Source organism: Saccopteryx bilineata, chromosome 3 (genome assembly GCF_036850765.1).
Source record: "Saccopteryx bilineata isolate mSacBil1 chromosome 3, mSacBil1_pri_phased_curated, whole genome shotgun sequence".
Taxonomy (NCBI): Eukaryota; Metazoa; Chordata; class Mammalia; order Chiroptera; family Emballonuridae; genus Saccopteryx; species Saccopteryx bilineata.
The window spans coordinates 101,922,635-101,946,013 of NC_089492.1; the positions used below are offsets into that span (position 1 = coordinate 101,922,635).

At 36.6% G+C, this 23,379-nt stretch overlaps 1 protein-coding gene across 2 annotated transcripts in view; it reads right to left on the bottom strand.

The window, feature by feature from the left end:
- SRBD1 (S1 RNA binding domain 1) overlaps nucleotides 1-23,379 on the bottom strand; it is a 219,140-nt gene that overhangs the window by 88,631 nt on the left and 107,130 nt on the right. For both annotated transcript variants that reach the window (XM_066267044.1, XM_066267043.1), the window contains exon 16: nucleotides 17,896-17,978. In XM_066267044.1, coding sequence (XP_066123141.1) covers nucleotides 17,896-17,978 — 83 coding nt within the window. The remainder of the gene's footprint in view (nucleotides 1-17,895; nucleotides 17,979-23,379) is intronic.

Consider the following 23,379-nt stretch of genomic DNA (forward strand, 5'->3'; position numbering starts at 1 on the left):
ACAAACAAACAGCTGTTTCGTATTGACAACCATAACTCAATCGTGCATCCCAACAAATGGAGCAGTTTGTTTCTGTTGTTTTTCACTATTTTACCTTCTTCCCCTCCCATTTCCAAAATACTGAGTTACAGTAGATGTGAACCACAACAGAAGAATCAGGTATACAAGGATAACAGGAAAGCACTATCAACTAACAAAACACCCTGTAGAAAATAACTAACAGAAGTTTAAAGTGTACTTTCCAATTCTACCTCCAATGCCTATCTTTCTCTGCGCAGCACATCCTGTAGTTACTGCTGTGTCCCAGGCAGCGGAGGCAAAGGGCCCGTTTCCTCATTCCTGGATTTTGACCACAGCAATGCCACCACTCCGGTCCTTTGTTCTGAGAGCGTTCCCCACAGCTCCTTCTGGCCTCCCTTTGAGAAGGCAATGGACATGCTTATACCTGTCACTGAAATGACTCCTAAGGTCCCTTATAACTTGAAATGATTTTAGGGATACTCAATAAGCTTAGCATATGAATAAAAAACGGGAATAAATAAAAGCCCACCAAAGTAAATGGACTCTGATTATTTGATAGGCCTATCATACGAAATAAAATCACTTTCACATTTGTACCTTCAGGCATTTTCGTGTCTTTAAAAACATGTATGTAAAAATATAAAAATTTCCTTTTAACACTCTTTCAAAAACCATGTAATAACAGTTTATTTTCAAACAAGCCATTAAGAAGTAAAATTACTTTCCCAAGGACACAACCATGGTAGCTAACAAGATAAGACCGTAACTCCCTCGCTGTAACACCCATTCACGCAGTCACTGGCCGACCCTTGTATGTGCTGTCTTTCTGCCTTCCTCCCTCTTCAAAACACAAGAATTTTTAAAAAATGAACATAGCTCCCTTTGTCGCCCTGGGCTCTGTGTGCTGCCATGACTACATCCATGTTCAGTTAATGCTACTCTGGAAGCATGGCTATAAATTTGTTTTTTGAAAAACTCATAAGCTTGTTTAAATTTGTCACCACATATCTGAGTAGGTTTCAAATCATAAACAAGGGTAGAATCACTTTTTTAAAAACCAGGTGGTATTTCACACCATGAGAGGAGTCCTGTGTAAGGGACTAGGGAACCAACTACCTCTTCAAATAGCAGCGCACAGGAGGTTGGCAGGGAGATGAGGAAAGTGGCACACAGCAAAGAGGACAGAGCAGGAGAAAATGCGGAGGGCAGAGGAGAACGGAGGGCACATTTGGACTTAAGGCTTCTCTGTTATCCATGCTTTTAATAATGTTGATGTTTCGCACTGGTTTGAGGTGGTTAGTTAGGAGGGGAAGGGAGTATAGCAGACTTTTTAAAGCCAATTCTCAATAATAATTTTTAAAATCTCATTTTTTAATATAGTAATCAAACCATAATGAAGACAAATACCCTTTCACCAAATTAAATGCTAGCTTACATGGTTTCAAATACAATGTCTCTTGGAAATGTCCAAATCATATAGTTCTGTTCTACTAGTGAGGACACCTAAAAGTTTGAAAGGCCCAACCAATGTCATTAAAATCAAGTTTTGCCTACAATCCAATTCCTTTTCAAATTAAATTTTTATCACACTCTGGGACTGTGTATGGTCATTACTAATCACCATGGCTCAAGCAGTCTCAAAGTGGACACGTTCTCACGAGGACTGACTGCTCATGACTAACAACTTAACCAGGGGTGCCAGAGCCCCCTCCCCGCCTACCCTGTTTACATAAACCATAGGCCTGGACCTCCCTCCTCCACGCTGTCTTTACACAAATATTGTTTCTCCTGGCCTCTGCCAACTCTCTGGGGAAATGCTATGAGGGAATGACATAATTTTTAGAGCAAATTTAGGGCTCTGAAGAGAACTGTGGTATACTACTCCAAAGAAGCAGAGATAAAATATAAAACTGTCAGTCCTTATTTTGATGGAGCCTTGTAATATTCGAGATATAAAATGCTTTAAAGAATTCTAATCAATTACTGTCTGCCCTGGTTTCTGAGTCTTTCTGTTTGTAAATGATTGGTATTTGGGACATCTGGAAAATGAAGGGGTCTTTCAAACTATTGCCAGAAAGATGACCTATTTTCCACTCTCTCTAGGCAGGTTCACATCACCAGATGATGCTGGATACAGTGCAACTCCAGAGGAAACAGCCTTTCTGGGTCTTTCAGTGGCTGTTTATGAGTACACAGCAAGTGCTCTGTACCCGGAGAACTCCTTAGACAATAAGTCTTCTTTTGATTCCATGCTATAGTGTGCAAACTTCTTTGTGGCATTACATCCTCATCTCCTCTCATTATCCATTCCCACTTCCAAGCAAACAGTTATCAGAGACTATTTTGCATGAGATTTATTTTCTTTTCCTCTACAACATCCTATAAAGGGGAAGAACAGGTGCCACACATTTCTGAAACTCATACCTGGTACCAGATAGTTATCCTCATCAGTTAAGGGTTTGTATATTGATTTATTTTATAGTGTCCTCCTCTGAGGTATGTGTGGGCTGCTTGGAAACCATAAAGATGTGGCCCACTTCCCTAATGCCCTCACTCATGGATTCCCACCCCTCCTTTCTTTTTCTTCCTTAACTTGCCGGCAAGGATTATTTAGCTCATTCATATTTAGTAAATGCTCAAAATAAAATGGAGGAAGAAATTTCAAGTTTAAAATTGGATAAAAAACATTAGTACAGTGGGGGGAAAAAAAAGGAATCATTTAGTAGATAAACTTCATGCTCTGGTGTTGAAAGTTAAGGTCCACAAATCAAAAAGCAGTCATTTCGACAGAGCTAGGCTTTTCCACCGCTCTCTCAGTGAATCACGCTGTGGTTAGTTGAAAGTGCTGTTCACATAATAAATTAACCACCTCATTTCCTTCATCACCAAAATATACATAGCACCCCTATACAGATTTGTTTTAATAAAAGTAATAAAGCAAGCCCAGAGGTTATAGCTGTTATGACATAATCACACCTCTGAGATTTGAAAACACTCACTTGCACATCATGCCTCAAAAAGTCTTTGCAAGGCCCCTCCAACAAAACCTAACTGCACTCATACCCTCTGGCCCCATTTATTCCAAATAAATAATGAAACAAAAGCCTTGTATATGTCAGGAGAAAATTCTCCCTTTCAATTATATATTTGAAAAGAAAATACATCTTTTTAAATAATATTATACAATAAACAGCTTAGGTAGCCCGATCAGAATTATTAAAGGAAATATATCACCAGAGTTACCAGCACCCGAAGAAGGCAGCCAACTAGCTGACTATCTCACCCACAACCAGACATCTCCTAAAGTTAGATGTTCAAAAAAAATCATTTTAAACTGAGAAACAAACTTCATTCCATACAAATCCAGGCAAATTAACTTTTCTTACCTATATTTTAATTACTAAGAACAACCCAGGAAAAAAGTCTCTCATCAAATTTTTCTCAAAACACTTTTCCCCTTAGAAGTTTCCCCATGATCACCAAAAAGAAAGACACAGTAACAAAACCATACACAGCAGAAGACAGATTTGGTGGAGGAATGTGTCACAAGTGAATTTACATCATAACTTAATGGGCCAGTTTTCCTGTCTCTGTACATTATATAGCTAGCGCTCGACTTACAACCACGATTGGTTCTGACAGACCGGCTGTAACACGATTTGGTCGTAAGTTGAGTAGGCTATATGTTCAGTACTGTGAAATGATGTTATAAAAATCTTTAAGTCATATTTTATCATAATTTTCTTTCATTATTGTTATATATCATAATTTTCTTTGTTCATTTTATGTCATTTGTATCATCTCTACACCATTTTGTTTCTTATTTTTACATTCATCAGGTTTAAGTAAAACACTGCATTACCAGTACAACTGGTTTAATATTTGCAAAGACAATTTCCTCTTGGTAGACATCTTGGGAGGGGTTTGATGAAAAATATCCAAGACACAAAACACAAATTGCTGTACCGAGTCTGGGATAACAGTTGAAATGGTGCATGCGGAGATGGTAGTGCTGCCGGAAGCTGGTCCACACTGTTGTACGCCCAGCTGGGCAACGCTTGACCTGCCAGACGCGGAGCAGTCGTGGCTAGCGACTATGGTCGTCAAGTCAAATGGTTGTAAGTTGCATAGGCCGTAAGTCGATCAATATTTGTAATCACTTTGAAGGCAGCTGGGTTCATTTCTTACCTATATTTTATAAACTTCACAGTCCTTTCTACAGTATCATACACTTTCTGCATACTTGTCACCATGACAAAAATGACAACTTACCCTTGAATTTAAAACATAATATAATCTTACAAGTACTTAAATTTACCTGTGCCATTTTTATTTTTAGTGACAGAGACAGAGTGAGACACAGAAAGAGAGTGACAGACAGGAAGGGAGAGAGATGAGAAGCATCAATTCTTTGTTGCAGTATCTTATTTGTTCATTGGTTGCTTTCTCATATGTGCCTTCACTGGGGGTCTACAGCTGAACCATTGACCCCTTGCTCAAGCCAGGGACTTTGAGCTCAAGCCAGTGTCCATGTAATCATGTCTATTATCTCATGCTCAAACTAGCAAGCCCACGCTCAAACTGGTGACCTCGGGGTTTTGTACCTGGGTCCTCAATATCCCAGGCCGACACTCTATCCACTGCCACCACCTAGTCAGGCTACCTGTGCTATTCTTAAAGATTATGATCAACATCTTCCTTCAACCCACACATACATAAAGGGAAGAGTTAATCAACATTTCTGAACAATATCAGATATCAGATATTCAGAATATTGTTTTTAAATTCTCAGAAGTGGCCCTTCTAATATTTTTTCTCACATTTTCTTTCTCTTCCCTGTTACTATAATTATCTAGCACAATCCTATATTTTGAGTTTTCAACAATTCTTTTCAGTATGTTTATTATATTTCGGTAATTTATTGCACTGAGTAAAGAATTACATCTAAGATTCTCTTAGTATGCCAAACAGTTATCCACACATAATTACATGCAAATGTTCATCAAAACAGAAAGTTATATGTGTATGAATGCCAGAGTTAAACATATTTGGAATACTCTTATTCCACTATTTTTAGTCTTTTAGTCTATAGACGATCTATCCACACACAGTCAACAGTCAATATCAGACCTAACCAGTATAATAAAAACTTCCTTAAGGCTCTGTGACAAAGATAAAATTATTAAGGCATTCCATAAACGTATATTTTAATAAATAATTTCATTTTAAAAGAATCTATTCCAGTGAATCTCACTGCAACAAAGATTTTTCTTTGATAAAGATAGTATCACATGGCCCTGGCTGATTTGCTCAGCAGTAGAGCATCGGCCCGGCATGTGGAAGTCCTGCAATCGATTCCCAACCAGAGCACACAGGAGAAGCACCCATCTGCTTCTCGTTCCCCCTCTACTTTCTCTCCGTCTCTTTCTTCCCCTCCCGCAGCCAAGGCTCCATTGGAGCAAAGCTGATCTGGGCACTGAAGATGGCGCCATGGCCTCTGCCTCAGGCGCTTGAATGGCTCTGGTTGCAACAGAACAACGCCCCAGATGGGCAGAGCATCACCCCCTAGTGGGCATGCCAGGTGGACCCTGGTCAGGCGCATGTGGGAGTCTGTCTCTCTGCCTCCCTGATTCTCACTTCAGAAAAACACAACAGCAACAACAAAAAGATAGTGCCACACTATATTATAATAGGTCCTTAGAAATACTGACTTGATCACAAAAAACATTCCTATATAAGTGCTCCCTCGGACCTGTCCCTGTGAGAATTATTTCCATAGAGAACAGAATATACATTGTAGAAAGGGAGAAAGGAATGAAGAGATATGTGCTAAGTTAAACAACTCTGTTTTTTTCATCAATAGCAATCCTTTACTTTCACATTAATTCTCGTTCCAACTACATGGCTATTCTAATGATCTCTGGTCCTCATTTCTCCAACACTTTTCCTGAAAAAAGAATCATTAAAAAATATACTAGTAAGTAACACTTCAGGCTACTGAATTTTAAATGACAGGCTACAAAACTTTATGGTGTGTTCATAGTAGAGTTTAAAAATACAATAAATGAGCAACTATATTGATAAACCATTCATTCATTCATACATTCATTCATTCAACAAATACTTATCGAATATTTATTGTGTGCCAGGTCCTGGGAGATGTGGATACAGAAGTGGAAGCACCATTTCGTTCCATTAGAAGAGACAGTAAACAAATGCATAGTATGATTTCAGAAATGTAAAAACTAGCAGGTTTTTTTTGGGGGGGGAGGTAAGACTATAAAACAGACTGCTACTTCACAGAGAAAACTATCCAGAGGGGAGCAACCTCTCCCACCACTGCTCTCTCTCACCTCCTCCCAGATCACCCCTCTCCCTTCACCCCAGGAGCTCCTCTCTTCTGAACTCGTGTCCACTTCCTTCCTCAGGTGTTTCACAGGCACCCAGCTTCCCCCTCTCCCTCACCTTCAGCCTCCCCCTCTCCACTTCTATTTTCTTCCGATCAATATTTAAATACATTCAAATCCTAACCTTAGAAAAGCCTTCTTTAAAGACTTGCATACACTTGTCTCTAAATGCTCACCTTTCATTTAATCCTCAATCTACTTCTGACTTCTGCCTCCAATAAAATTAATTATTCTTCCTATGGACACCACTGTCATTTTTTAATTAATCACAAAAGACACATTTTCGGTCTTTATCCTACCTTTATCCTTGTAGTGTTTTATAATATTGACTTTTGCTTCTTCATTCTCCCATCTCCCTTAGATACTAGCAAGTCCTGATTTTCTTCTTACACTACAAATACTGTAATGAGCACTCAGGACACCTAGAAATTTCATTAAAATCAGATAGGTCTGGGGTAGGCGCCCAAGAGATTTTCAGTAGGGTCTCTTGCTACTCAAAGTATAGTCTTCAAACCAAGGGTATTGGTATCACCTGGGAGTTTATTAGAAATGCAGGAATTCATGCCCCACCTTACACCACCTGAATCAGAATCTGTACTTTAATAAACCCTGAAGGATTTGGTATGCACAGTCAAGCTTGAGAAGCAGTAGAGACCAGTGGTCCTCAAGCCTTAGCCATTAAAACATTCTAGTGGCCCACCCCCAGACTCTGTCCTCCTGTAGGTCTGGGAAGGGGTGCATGACAAGTTTTCAGAAGATACTGGTGCAGCTGGTCCAGCAACCATATTTTAAGAACCAGTAGTTCTCATCCCTGCTTGTACATCACAATCACCTGAGAACTGTTAAAGTTTGTTATGTCTGGGACCCACCTCCAGAATAACTGAACTAAAAATCTCTGGGGAGGTGGAAATAGGTTAGGATTTTTAAAAGCTCCTCTGTTTAATCTTAAGGTTTCTAATATAGATAATTTAGGAGTTTTTTAATGGTGGGGGAAAGGGGTAAGAGGAGTGAATGGAAAAAAAATAACTGCATAGGATGAATGCTTGTCATACTATGGTACTATTATTATAACACATTATATTAACATTCCTTAAACATCTGTTCTGCCCAACTGAGCCCTGGAAATAAGCAGTAGAAATATAATCTACAACCGTGATGGTTCGTGAACCTTTTTATATCAATAAAAACCGCCCACTTTTGCCCTGCTGGTCAACCTGGTCCCTCCTGCCCACTAGTGGGCGTTCCAGCTTTCATGGTGGGCAGCTTTCACAGAGCTGCAATTGGCCCACCAAAAAAAGGGGTTTTTATATAAAGGTTCGCCCTCACGAATCTACAAGTTTGTTCTATGCCATATTTCTGGAATGGCCATTTTAAATAATGGGAGCAAAACAAATAATATTTATATAATTCTTAAAATTCACAAAAGAAAAATCAGTATTTGTGCACTGAAAAAATTTTAAAATAGGGTTAAAAGTATGCGTTGAAGAGTATTTGATTTGGTGCAAACTTAGGGCTTTAACAATAAAAATTTGAAAGAATATTATGAGAAGTGAAATCTAATGTTTAATGTATTTTTTCATTTTCACTAAAACATGAAAGTAACTTTATTTTTTTATTATATAAATCCTCACTGTAAAACATACACACACAAGTATAGGAAGAAATAAATCCAAATGAAAGCCAAAGCTCCAGAGATAAAACAACTTCATGATTTAACCAAGCTTTCCTACATCTTTTAAAAAAATTATGACTTACTTATTATGAAGTTATAGAATATAAGGGGACACCATGTATGACTTAAGAAATAAATAACAAAAATAACTTAAGAAATAAAATATATAGTTGAAACTCCTGGTATACCCTTCCCAGTTCAAATTCTCCTCCCATTCCATGTGCCAAGCAAGATAACCACTACCTTAAATTCCACTGCTTATTTCTATGTTATTACCATATATATTAAAATTCATAAATAGTATACAGTATTATTTTTCGTATTTTAAAATTGTATACCAATCAAAAAATATTGTACATACAAACTGTTTTCTCTCTTAATATCTTGTTTATCCATATTAATATAAGTAGCTCTAAATCAAGTAATCTTCATTCCTATATAATATTCCATTACCTGAATATAGGTGATATAGTTTATTTTTGGTTTTTTTCCATATGAAGGACATATTTTTTCCAAATTTTTACTAGCATAAATAACACTACAATAAATACATGTCTTCTTGTGCACATGTGAAAAAAATTTTCAAGGCTATGTGTATCTGGCAAAAAAATTATTGAGTTGAAGAGAATACCCACTTCCAACTTGACTAATTTCCAATTGCTCTTCAAAGAGGCTAACCAGTTTATACCCCAATAAATAATGTCCAAGAATCCTGATGCTCCACGTGGTTAACATCCAAACTGTAGATTAATTTTTGACAACCTGAAAGGTTTCCCTTTATGGCTTTAGTTTTCATTTCCATAATTACTTGTGAAAGCAATAATTTTTTTTCATACCTATATTTTTTGTGTTTCCTGTTCTGTCAATTGCCTATCCATATCCCTTGCCTATTTTTCTGTCCAACTGTCTTGTTTCCTCTTGATTTGCAGGAGAACTTTATATATTCTGTATCCTTCATAGGTGATATATATGTTAAAAATACCTTCCCCCTGTCTGTGGATTTTTTTTATATATTGCTTTCTGACTTAGGGACATTTTAGATTCTAAACCACTAGAATTTATTAATCTTTTCCTTTAAATGCCATGTTTAATTTTTTTCCCAATCATCCATGATAATTACATTTTAAACACTGTGAAAATACCTTAAGTTTTAGAACTCCTAACAGTGATGTTTGTGCTGATGTATGAAAACTAGAGGATAAACTTAAGAAGAAGCTGAAATCAATCTAGTTTCATTGTTCAAGGTCAATGACAAAGAGTAAGCAAACAAAAGATAAAGGAAATTAGATATTTCATTGTTAATACTGGTAAAAATTTCTTCAAATCATACATTTCACATTTCTTTTAAAGATGGGTAATGGTGTTATATTAGAGAGAGAGTGGTATGTATATATATATGGCTTATTACACTGTCATTGATATCTAAGAACCTGAGAAAACTCAAGTTAATACTTCATCTGGAGCAGGGGTCGGGAATTTTTTTGGCTGAGAGAGCCACACACACCACATATTTTAAAATGTAATTCCGTGAGAGCCATACAACGACCCCTGCACGTTACGCATAATCCAATAAAAATTTGGTGTTGTCCCGGAGGACAGCTGTGATTGGCTCCAGCCACCCGCAACCATGAACATGAGCGGTAGGAAATGAATGGATTGTAATACATGAGAATGTTTTATATTTTTAATGTTCTTATTTTTTTTTATTAAAGATTTGTCTGCGAGCCAGATGCAGCCATCAAAAGAGCCGCATCTGGCTCACGAGCCATAGGTTCCCGACCCCTGATTTGGAGGCATACTTTATCTGGAAAGAAAAAAAAATACTCAGAACAGAAATTTTAAAACTTTAAGGAATAAAAACAAAAAAATAAAACTTTAAGGAATAATTAGCAAATTCTATAACATGCATTTAGTTCCTACTCCCAGGAGAGGTCACTTACTTGTTTTTGTTCACTTATGGAACCAGTTCAATTATAGTCATGAATAGATTACCTGAATTACAAGACTAAGTCTTAATGTCATTCATAATACCCAGTAAAGCAGAGATTCAACTGCAGCCCATGTCCTGGGACTTACAGTTAAGGAACAAGATTACATTTTGGCAAGAAACTTAGTTATGTGAACAATGCCTAATTTTGAAAACAATTCTGTTTCCCCTTTGTGTTTTATACATTTCAAATTATTGCTTTAGTATAGTGGCAAAAATTCAGACAAAAGTCACCTAAGTAAATATCCATGAGGCAAACTCTTTTCTATATCCCACTGCACAATAATAAATAAAGGATTAAAATGTTTGAAAGAATTTGGGCAAACAATATAGGGCAGATGAAGAACTGCATTAACCTTTTACAGTCCTAAACTAAAACTACATTTCATAATTTCTACATGTTAACTAGTTATAAAATGAAGAGTTGTTTTTTGTTTTTACCTAGAACTGCTCCCACATAGGAGGTGGAGAAATAAAATACAAATTCCCATCTTTAAAGTTTTACCATGAAAAATTTCAGCGGGGAAGATGATTTTCCTTTTACAGTGACTCCTCATTATCCAAACTAATGAGGAATAAAGATGGCTTGGATATAGAAAATCCACTAAGGCTTCCAAAACCTCAATTTGGAAAACCATTTCATTCTCTAACATCATCAAATGATTTAACACGGAGGCACAACAGGAAGAAAAAGAACTGTTCAGTCTTTCTCACTTTACTGTGCATGCTCATTAACAAATAGAGGTGTTAATGAGCATGGAAGTATGTAAAAATGGTCCAAAGAAGAAATAAGCAGCAAGTAAATCCAAATGACTTAAGTTGTGCTTTCAGGATATGACAAGGCCAAGCTAAACCACCATTCCCCATGTCCCAAAGAACTCGACAGAGCCAACCCTGCATCATCCTGCTCTCACCCTGGAGTGTTTTCTTGGGACTAACACCAAGCCACTTTCCAGCAAAGTCTATAGGGGTCAGTTGGGGATATGTTGTCATTCGACCGCACTGGCTGCCTCTTCTCCAGAAATAATGACAGGCATGTGTTTTTAAAATCAGCTCTCGCCATTTCTAAGACAAGGATTGGAGTACTGTCTTTAGCATTTGAGTTATTAAACCAAAAGTATTTTAGTTTCTATTGAAATAATATTATAGCTTCTATTATTTCATCTATTTAACATTCTTTCTTTGAACAGCTTTCATTTTTAAAATTAGCAATGTTTGTCCAGGTTCAAAATACATATAAGTATTAGTTTTATACTAAAAGTATTTAGGTCTCAACTGAAAAGAAATTCAGTTCCGCTCTGGTTGTATTGGAATTCTACTCTATAAAGGCTTAAAATTAAGTGGCTCATTGGCTGGGATTTGGAAATGGCTATATATTTTACTACAAAATTTGCTCATATTTACTGTAGAAAGTTTGAAAAAAGAAAAAAATGAAAATCCCTAATCACATCAACAAAGATATAAATATCAGTCACCAGTCAGATATTTTTTCTTCAATGTAAATGCATAACTATAATTTTAAAACAAATTAGTTTGATTCTGTATCAATAACTTTTTTGCAAATTAAAAATATTACATCAAGAGTAATTTCTCATGTCATTAAATCTGCCCTAAGCCTGACTTTTTAATAGTTATATAATATTTCAACTGATAGATATGCCAAAACTCATTTAACTATTCTTCTACTGTAGCTGCTTCCAATATTTGGCCACAACAGCAAACTTATATATAAATCCTATCAGCAGCTGTTATTACTGCCTTAGAAGAAACCCCTAAAGGGAGAATTACCAGACCCAAGGGGTGCCTCTTTCTTAGAGTGCATCTTGATAGGTAGGTACTATTTGCTTAAAATAACCATGTGCACTTCCATTAGCAGTATGCGAATGCTTATTTCATGTACGCTCATTTGCACAGATATTTATCATTTTATTACAACTTTACTCAACTGTCCGGTTGATATAATATCTACTTGTTTAATTTGGGTTTCTTTGATAAAGAGAAAAATTCACATTTCATCTATGGTAAATGGTATGTAAAGGCTCAATAAATACAGGGGTGGGACAAAAGTAGGTTTACAGTTGTTCTTCTGGGAAAAGACAGGCAGGTTATTTATGATCATTACAATTTTCCATATGAACAACTGTAAACCTACTTTTGCCACCCCTGTATTTTATGTAAATGCTTTATATATACCTGCATACAAATGTGTACAAATCAAAAAGAAAACAAAATCTTACGAATAAAATATGTACTTGTCACATGGAGATATACATTTGTAGCAAATAGTTTCATTTCCCTAGTTCATCATGACTTTAAATTTATGTGTTAAATGACCTAGTACATCCACTCTTAGGTATATATCCAAGAAAAATGAAAGCATACCTCATAGAAACTTGTACACAAATGTTCATAGTAGCATTATTCAGAATAGCCAAAAAAGTGAAAATAACCCTACTAATGAATGGATAAACAAAATGTGGTCTCTAAATGCAGTGGAATACTATAGTCCATAAAGAAGAACGAAGTTTTGATACTGCTACAGCATGGATAAAACTTGAAAGCCTTATGCTAAATGAAAAGAAGGCAGTCATAAAAGGCCACATACTGCATGATTCCATTTATATGAAATATCCAGAACATACAAATCTATAGAGAAGGAAGTAGAACAGTTGTTGCCTAGGGCTGGGAAATGAGGGGCGATGGACAGTGGCTGCTAATTGTTTTTTTAGGGGGTGATGAAAATGTTCAAAAATTAGTGGTAGCCTGACCTGTAGTGGCGCAGTGGATAAAGTGTCAACCTGGAAATGCTGAGGTTGCTGGTTCAAAACCCTGGGCTTGCCTAGTCAAGGCACCTATGGGAGTTGATGCTTCCTGCTCCTCCCCCCCTTCTCTCTCTCTCTCTCCTCTCTATAATGAATAAATAAAATCTTTTAAAAAAAAATGTAGCCTGACCTGTAGTGGCGCAGTGGATAAAGCGTGGACCTGGAAATGCTGAGGTCACCGGTTCGAAACCCTGGGCTTGCCTGGTCAAGGCACATATGGGAGTTGATGCTTCCAGCTCCTCTCCCACCTCTCTCTCTCTCTCTCTCTCTCTCTCTCTCTCTCTCTCTGTCTCTCCCTCTCCTCTCTAAAACGAATAAATAAAAAATAAAAAAATTTAAAAAATTTTTAAAAAAGCTTAAAAATGTAAAAAAAAAAAATTGGTGGTAATAGTTTTTCAACCCTATCAATATACTAAAAATCACTGATTTGTACACTTTTGGTGGGTGAATTTATGTATGTATGTATGTATGCACATGTAGGAATGTAATTATATCTCAATAAAGCTATTTTTAAATGTATGTATTAATATATAGTGGTCTATTAACACTCCTATAAAAAATTTGTCTCTTGCTCAAATTTTCAGGTTTTTAATGCTGCATATTTTTTAAAGCTATGTCATTAAATAACAGACTTCTCAGGGTAATTATATTTTCTTGGAAGACACTATCTGTTATTAATCTGAAATATCCCTATTTAACCTGTTAAATGCACTTTGCCTTAAACTGTATTTCATCTGATACTAAATTGCTATTCTTTTTCATCAATGTGGAATATTTTTTTTCAAGTTTCTAATATCAAGATTGCTTTTTTCTTTAGAAGTATTTCTTGCACATATGCAGCTGACGGCTACATTTTATTTTAAAATTCTGAGATTCTATTAATAAGGGAATTTAACCCATTCACCTTTACTTATTACTTAAAGTTATTCCTATCATCATATATTTTATTTACTATGTTTTCATTTTTCTCTGCCTTTGGTTAGAATGACAAACTTTTTATTTTTTACTCTCGTGATTTATATTGAAAACCCTATTTGTGGTTATTCATATATTTCAGATTATGTTTTTCTAATATATTAGAGACTTATAGAATCTGTATCTAAATCTTTTTCCTAAAAAAATAATCCTAATATTTTATTACTTCTTTTTCTTCTTTCCTCCCATGTTGAACTGATCCGATCGAGAATGATATTAAAAGATTAACATTATAGATTAAAAAATAACAAACCAAGAAAAAACTATGAGACTTGACTCTGAATACATTTTACTGTGCATGTGTGGACTATACAACTCTCCACTGTTTCCTTACCTCAGCACTACCTCCCCACAACATGCCTTTCCCTTCTTTGGGGTCCCCCCTCTTCTTTAGAGTCAAGAATACTTCCATAAATACTTTCAAGTAAGGTCTGTAACAATCAGAGAAAGTGAATCATGGCAGGTCCAAAAATGCTCTTATTTTCCTCTCACTGAATTGCTGTTTTGCCTGAATAGAGAATTATGGGTTCAAAATACTGGTAGACTTTCCCCACAATTTCATAACTACTGCATTTCTATCTTCTATCGCTTGTTATTACCAGTAGTGAAACTGATGTCCACCTAATTCTTCCTTTGTAGATAAACTATGTTTGCTCTCTGGAAGCTTTTAGTCAAGTTCATCTTTATGACCAGCATTCTGAAATTTCCTAGGTCGATATCTGAGTGTATATCCTCTGTTATTTTTTCATTTAGTAGTCATTAGGCCTTTTCAAAAGATTTGTCTATCTTCACTTTGGAGAAATTTTCTCCTATTATTTCCGTGATTATAATCCTCTCCACTCTATTTATTTAATCTTCTATGAGATGAAAGTTAAAGCTTTTGAAGGTCTTCTACATCATGGGACATTTTGTTCACACTGTCCACCTTTTTCAGTGTAAGACTACATTCTAAAGAATCTCTTAGCTCACTCTTCCAATTCATTAATGTGTTTTTAGCTCTGTCTTTTCTATCCTGGTTATGTGATTTTTTAATCTTGAAAAACATAATTTAAAATTCTAAGATTGGTCTAATTTCATTCTACCTTTTATAAATGCAATAAATTCCCTTGTGCCTCTGTGAATATTAACTTTACATATTTCAAAGACTGGCTTGACTAGGCGGTAGAGCAGTAGATACAGCAACCACTTGGGACTCAGAGGACCCAGGTTCGAAACCCTGAGGTCACTGGCTTGAGCTTGGGCTCACCAGCTTGAGTGTGAGGACGCTGGCTTGAGTGTCAGATCATAGACATGACTCCATGGTCACCGGCTTGAGCCCAAAGGTCGCTGGCTTAAGCCCAAGGTTGCTGGCTTGAGCCAGGGGTCACTGGCTCATATGAGAAAGCAATCAATGAATAACTAAGGTGCTACAAGGTTGATACTTCTCATTTCTTTCCCTTACTGTCTGTCTGTCCCTATCTGTCCCTCTCTTTGTCTCTGTCTCTCTCACTAAAAAATGGTAATAATAATAATAATAAAACAACATCTGTTGCCTGTTTATTGTTTCACTGAGTGTTATTTTTTGCTTATTAAGTCTGGTGCCTCATTTTCCTACCATAAGTTTTCCTCAACTGTTTAGTGCTTCTTGGTAGCAAGATCATTTCAGAGATCCTGTTTGGCTGTTTGTGTACGCTATTTACCAGCATCAGCTTCAAGTGACAACCGGTGAAATGTGGGATATGATGACAGGTGTCAGTATAAGCCAGGAGTTTGTCTTGCCAGGATGAGGCGTCGTGAGCTTCCAGACAATCAAGGTCAACCTGAGGTTCTCCCAGCGTCTCTGGCCTCTGTGTTACACTCAGTGCTTTAGCTTGGAGTCACAGTATACTGAGGGAGGTGTCACTACAGGTTTACCCACTCTATATTCACCTCATTACCTGACACTACAGCCCCCCTCCCACTACCTGAATGTGATTCTGGTCTGATAACACTACTCATCTGTATTTTGAGGTATGGTCTACCAGGTTGTATTTTTCCATGAATGTGATTCCTCATACTTAATATCTTTCAGGAATTCCTAAAATTTTCATCCACTGGTGGGACCCTTTCTTGTTTTCCCAGACTATCATCAATTTGTTCATGTAAGTGTAGGTTTATATAGGTACAGATACATACGAACACCTTTCCTTATGGAATCTGGGGAGTGGACACACCAGTGGTGGTGGTGGCGCAGTGAGAGAATATCATGAGCTCCGCCTACCAACATGATCCCTTTCTCGGTGTCATTTGCTCAATTGTCTGTACTTCAATGTTAATATGGCTATTTCTCTAAATCTCACACTTGCATATCCAACTTTTATTTGACACCATTTCTTGGATTTCTTACACACATCTCAAATGTAACATGTCCAAAACAGAATTACTGATCTTCTCCTTGCCAAATCTGCTCCACTCAGGCATCACCCACAGACCAGGACTCTTGGAGCAAATTCTTAGCAACTCCTCTCCCTCATTTATTAGCAAGCAATGCCTACAAAATAGATTTAATTTCTTCCCAATTCTACTGCCATTAACTTTGTCCAGGCCACCAGCATCTCTCACCTGGGCTATGTAATAGCCCCCAAACTGGGCCTACTGCTTCTCCTCTTCCCCTCCACAGCATTCTCCCCTGAGCAGCCAGAGTCAATGTTTTAGAATACAAATCAGATCACATCATTTCACTGCTTAAAACTCCTCCGTTACTCACTGCTGTTGCCATAAAGCCCAAACTTTTCCATGTTAAATGCTATCTCTGAATCCAAATTTGGAGATTAGGTCCCTGCTATCTACTTAAAGACTTCTCCAACGCCAATAGCTCATTAGCCTGCCTGGGTTCTGTAAGTGTCTTTCCCTTTTTTTTTGTTCCATGGCCCTACTGAGACATTCCATCACTTCACCTTGTAATAACTATAATTCCTCTGAACTACAATGCCTATGTCATAAAGCTGCTGTAATTGTGTGCTTTAGATTCCAGGTGTTTGTATCTGTAGCTAAATCAGTCCCTTCAGTCACTATCCTTCCCAAATGAACAGTCCGGTAAAGCTCTGGATGCCTCTTAATCTAACTTGCTATCAAATGGGAACACTCCCAGTTAAGTCCCAATATAAGCAAGTTACTCCAGGCTTTGTCAGTATTATCCAGGGTAAAAATCCTAACTATTCCAGAACACAGCTTATTTTTCTGTCAAATGAGGGGGCAGGGTGATACGATTTCTAAGGTCTCTTGAATTTTCAGTGGTCACAGATTCTATGACCTAATATAACATTTTTTTAAGAAAGTGCAGTATCCATCATTCAAATTCCATGAAAATTATTCAGAGGGAAATATGCTATTTCAGGTTTAAGAAGGACATTCATTAAAGAAGAAAACAATTCAACTCAAGGTTTCTAGAGATAACTATGGATTCACTGTGCCAAGATTTAGTATTGTCCTCAATTTCCCAGTGATCATAACCTCAAGAATTGAAAATACATCAACAATAAGCACTATTACTACTACATAGTGACAACAATCAAAAGCTTTTAGCTCATACTGAGTAATGATAAAAAAAAATTAATTAAAATAATCAAATAGAAGTGGAACACAGAGAAAAGAAAAGTCACAGTAGGTACCAAAGGCTTCTTCCTGAAACATCAACAAAGGTCGTACTGCTTTACACTAAGAGCCAGCATACTCCCCTTATTCCGTAACTACTCCAATTTTATAATATCGTTAAAAGGAGAGGCTCTCCAGATTAAGCACTTCTCAGATCTAATGTTCTAACAGCCTTTAAATCTGACTACAGTCAATTCTAAGTCTGGATCAGAACTATAAACATCAGGAAAATAAATTCCTTCCTTCCCTGTTAACTTATAACTCCTAACTATCTCCCCACAAACTTACAACCTTTGAAAATTAGAATCTACTCCCACTGACACTTAATTACTATGCCAAGTTTAAGTATTGCTCTTTATATTGATGGATTTCCTAAATTAAATGATCAGGTGGCTTTACCTGATACATTCCCACTCCAATGTGTTTTGGCTCGATTTTCACCAGCTCAGCTAATGGATCTTGTACACGCCTTGCTATGGAAACTGAAAAGCAGAGTCAGAAAACAAGTATGTCTTAAAGAGTATTCACATAATTATTTATGTCAGTTCTCCATGATGCAAGTACTTAATTCCATCTCTCCTTACTGCCCCCAAAACAAAACAATTTCGCACAAAAAATAAACGTAAAATTTCAGGATTGATGATTCTACCAGACCCTTAGGCATTTCTGAGCACAGAGTAAAAGGGTTATTTATACATTTGAAAAAAAAATCAATAAAACACTTAGTTGCTATACTTATACAATTACCTGTTCATTCTTTAAATACAAATGCAGAATAATAGAACACCTCACACTTTAAAGAACAAGTGGATATTTGTTTTACTTCGAAAGAATCCTGCATTATTATAAACATGCCATACATTTATTTGTATGGCAAATATGCTTATTAGGACAAGATCCTGATAATGATGAATAAATGATGAGGTATCTTATTGCACCAGAGACCAAGGCAGTTGGCTAGTGAATGTACTTGTGTTGCCCTGAACATGACTGCAAGGTTACCCTGTGAAATGAAGTAATCTGAGTCACAACTGCTTGTCTCCAAACACACACACTCCTGATCACATCTCTTGGCCATCACAGTTCATGTTCGAGAGACTTGAGTTCACTTCAAACATTGCTTATCTATGTCATTTTACTTGGTCAGCGTTTATTGCTGCTTTTTTTTTTAACAAATGTTAACAAAGTTTCTTATCAAATTTAACCTTCAAGACAAATTTAGCTAGAAAAAACAAATTTAATATGAATCTTAAGGCTACTTTTAAAGGCAGGTCATTTTTTCCCTAGTAGCACAGTTACACTGAGCCATACACATGAAAAGGTTTTATTTTCTAAACACATGAAAACTAGTCAGTGTCACCTACTCATATAGAAGGTTGGATGAAATATAAATTCATTAAGTGAAAACACTATGGCTATCAACAAAAATCTTTTGCCTGTTTTCATGTTAAACTGTTCAAGGTCTGGCAACAGAAGCCACCTCTTACAAGTGATTACCAGATTCTCCCATCACTGATTCGTACCATCCCATCACAGACAAGGTCTATTGTGAACATCAAGTTCACTACTCGCCATTTAAGGCTTTTTCATATCTTTTATTATTACTTTGAACATATTGTGATATGGCAGCTTACAAAGTCAGCTTAGAGAGCAATAATCTGGTGTCATACAATCTATTTCTCCAACAAAAGAGATGAGCATTCCAAGGCGTGCATATGCACTTTTCTTATCCAACCTCACAAAGGGTTCATTAGTGCAAGCACTGCAGGTTAAGGAAAAATGAATTCCTCTAATAACCACATCTGTGATTATACATTGAAAAGAAATGCCACCAAACACCTGTTATTCTTTAAAAGCAAATATTATTTCTTTTTTCCCCCTTTTTGGGGGGAGGGAAAGAGAAAGGGATAGGAGAGAGATGAGAAGCATCAACTTGTAGTTGCTTCACTTTAGTTGTTTATTGACTGCTTCTCATATGTGCCAAGACTGGGGGGCTCAAGCAGAGCCAGTGACCCCTTGTTCAAACCAGCGACCTTGAGCTCAAACAGTGACCTTGGGGCTTTTAGCCAGCGACCTTTGTGCTCTAGCCAGCAACCTTGAGATTATGTCAATGATTCCACACTCAAGCTGGCACACTTGTGCTCAAGCTAATTAGCCTGCGCTCTAGCCCAAGTTTTGAACTGGGCCTTCAGCATCCTGGGTTGACACTCAATCCACTGCACCACCACCAGTCAGGGAAAATATTATCTTTATTCTAGCTGTTATCTGTATATAATACAATAAGAATACCTGAATTCAAACAAATACATATATTACACCAAAATACATTGTTGACTTAAGAACAACAGCAACACCCACATAGTAAACCGAGTTAAGAATATAGGCACCAGAACATTCACTGTGTAGGGAAGCAGTATTAGAAATTCAAAAGAAAGGATTGTGAAAACCTAAATGTAGAAATTGGGTAAAGCAATTGCCTAATTTAGAGAAATGTGAGTAGATTCTCATATTTTAAAATTTCTAAAATACACAAAAGGATTTTAAACTATTTTCTACCTGGTTCCCTTCAAACTAATGCACTACTAATGTCTCTTTTGTAATATAGCTAAATGCAACAACCAGGGGTTGGAAATGATGGTATCCAGGTGACATGTTAATTCTACAATAAGTCCTTAAAGCCTCCAGAGTTACAACGTCCCCAACCTCAACATCAATTCTAATATTTGGGGGGTTTTTTTTCTTCTTTTCCAAGTGAGAGGAGGAGAGATAAAGAGACAGTCTCCTGCATGCGCCCAACCGGGATCCACTAGGCAACCCCCATCTGGGGCTGCTCTCAACTGAGCTATTTTAGGTGCCTGAGGTGAAGGCTCCACAGAGCCATCCTCACCACCAGGGCCAATGCACTAGAACCAATTGAGCCATGCTGTGGGAGGGAAAGAGAGAGAAAGAATGAGAAGGGGAAGGGGAAGGGGAAGGTATGGAGAAGCAGATGGTCACTTCGGTGACGCCGACTGGGAATCGAACCCAGGACATCCAGATGTTGGGCCAACACTCTACCACTGAGCCAACCTGCCAGGGCACCTAATATTTCTAAAATTGTTATTTCCCTTTCAGATGCTATTCCCTCTACATAGCATAAAACCCAACCTTGGAACAGATGAAAGGCAAAAAGAGAGAGGAAGGGAGATGAATACTGTTTAAAAGTTGAGTTCGAAAGTAGTATGTCCAAGCTTTGGAGAGAATATGGTGGTGTTTTCCTGCTGCGAGATAACCAAGAGAAGAGCTTTGTAAGAGACAGCAATAATGCATACCCATAGGTTGAAAATGATCAGGCTGTCAACAGGTTCCAGAAAGTAAGAGATAGATGAGTAGTTCAGACAAAAGGAGTTTAACAGATTGCTGATAAAAGAGAATAAAGAGAAAGGAAGATCCATGACCCATAACTTAAGGCACATTCACATTTTGAGAGAGAAAATAATAGAAAAGACAGAAAGGAATGGTGAGGAAAGCATAGCAATAGAAGCCAAAAAAGACTTCTAAATAATGTTGTTAAACAGAGTTACCATATGTCCCCAAATTTTTACTCCTTGGAATATATATACCAAGAGAAATGAAAACCTGTTCACTTAAAATTTTGTACAGGAATGCTCATAGTGGTGTTATTCACAACAGACAAAGTGAAAGCTACCCCAAATTCTATCAACTGATAAATGTATGAACAAAATGTGGTGTACCCATATAATGGAAATTTGTTAATAAAAAAGAATAAAGTGTTGATACATGAAACAGCACAAATGAACCTTGAAAACATTATGCTCTCACTGAAAGATGCCAGAGACTACATACTGTAGTGACTTCATTTATATGAAATGGCTGATTAAATAAATTCATATAATAGAGAAAGTAGATTCGTGTTTGCCAGGGGATGGGCAGAAGGAGAAAAAGGGGTTGATTAATAATGGTATGGAGTTTCTATTTGGGGTGATGAAAACATTCTAAAACTGGATAGTGGTGATGGTTGGCACAACTCGGAATATATCAAAAAAACAGAACATACACTGTACATTTTAAAGGGTAAATTGTATTCTATGTAAATTATATCTCAATGAAGCTGCTACATATTTTTAAAATGCAATATGCCCAAATGTATGATAAATACTATTTTGTCCACATACAACATCAATATTTCTCTGTATTACTGCTACTATTCACTATTATTCAGGAAATCCTAGTTAATGTAATTAGAAGAAAAAAGAAAGAAGGTTTACTTACTGAAAGACAGAAACTAGATTATTATTATTTGCAGATGATGATTGGCTCCCTATAAAACGCAAGTGAGTCAACTAAAAAAAACCATCAGAACTAAAAAGATTTCAATCGTTAGCTGGTTTCAAGTCACTTGGGCAAAATTGATGATCCCACCATGTATCTTCAACAGCTAGTAAAAAAGTATCACAGAGAAGCCCTGGCCAAAGAGCTCAGTTGGTTCAAGCGTTGTCCTGAAGCACAGAGGTTGCCACTTCGATCCCTGGTCAGGGCACATACGAGAACAGATTGCTCTCTTTCTCACCTTTTCCCTCTCACTAAAATCAATCAATAAAAAAATATTTTTAATTAAAAAAATATATCATAGAGGAGAATCTATTCATACTGTATGTGGGTGTCTGGTCTTTGAGTAAGAAAAATAAAGTGTGATGAACCTGAATGAAGGTACAAATTCAACAGAATGTCACTATTTCTACAGGGTTTTTATAATATTAATCAAATTACTCTTAAGTTTATATGGAAAAAAAAAGAAATGCTAGGTAGAGTGCAATTTAAAAAATTAAAGCAAGTTATCTTAAGCCACAGTAATTGAGTCTTGCATTGTGACTGACTAGAGGACAAAAAGTACATGTAGGAACTTAGTCTTAATAAACTGGTAATTTGCTGAATGGTAATGAAATTCAATGAAGAAAGACAATTATCAGTACCTCTTTCTTTTTTTCTATGGCTGAAAATAATATTCCACCTTACAATATACCATTTTTTAACCACTCATTTGCCATGAACATCTGGGTTGTTTCCAGCTTTTGGCTATTTGTGAATAGTGCTGCGATGAGCATTGTATACAAGTATTTGTTGAGTATCTGTTTTCAATTCTTTTGAGTATATATCTAGTAATGGAATTGCTGTGTTATATGGTATTCAATGTTTAATTCCTTTTGCTTTCTGAACCCTCCGAAAATACTTCTAAAGGTACTTGGTGCATTTCTTGAGCCTATAGGTTTCCATGATCTATTTAGGTCAGTTCTCTCTTCTCTACTATGCTGTCTTAGTATTCAACTTTCTCAAGTTGTTTCGACCACTTATTACTCAGCCCTCTGCTTTGCAGCTTCAAAACTAATGTTATTACCTCCTCTCCTGTTTTTTGTGTCCTAGTGAGTTTATGTCTCCATTCTATTGTTTCTGTGATTTTACTGACATTTTAGAAGGAAGTGAAGAAAAAACAAGAATACTCAATCTTCCATTTTCAATCAGAAATACATAATAAACATTTTAATGCCATGTATCTACTATTCTATCTACCCAATTTAAATGCCTTTCATGTAGACTGTATTTAAAATGGGGGAATATAAGCACATATAAGAATAACCTCTGTTTTCAATAAGCTGATAAACTACAGTCAAGAAGATATAGTAATAATATGAAGGTCATTTGCTTACATGTGTTTAACACTTGTCTGAATATTATATTCTGATACAGTAAAGTTATGGAGAGATGAAAGATAAAACCCACACTCACAGGTAGGTCAGGTCTCAAATGAAGTATAAAGTCATCCCTGGCATTAATCACTACAAAAAAGACAGACTCTCTCTAAGAAAACAGGAATTGAAGAAAAGG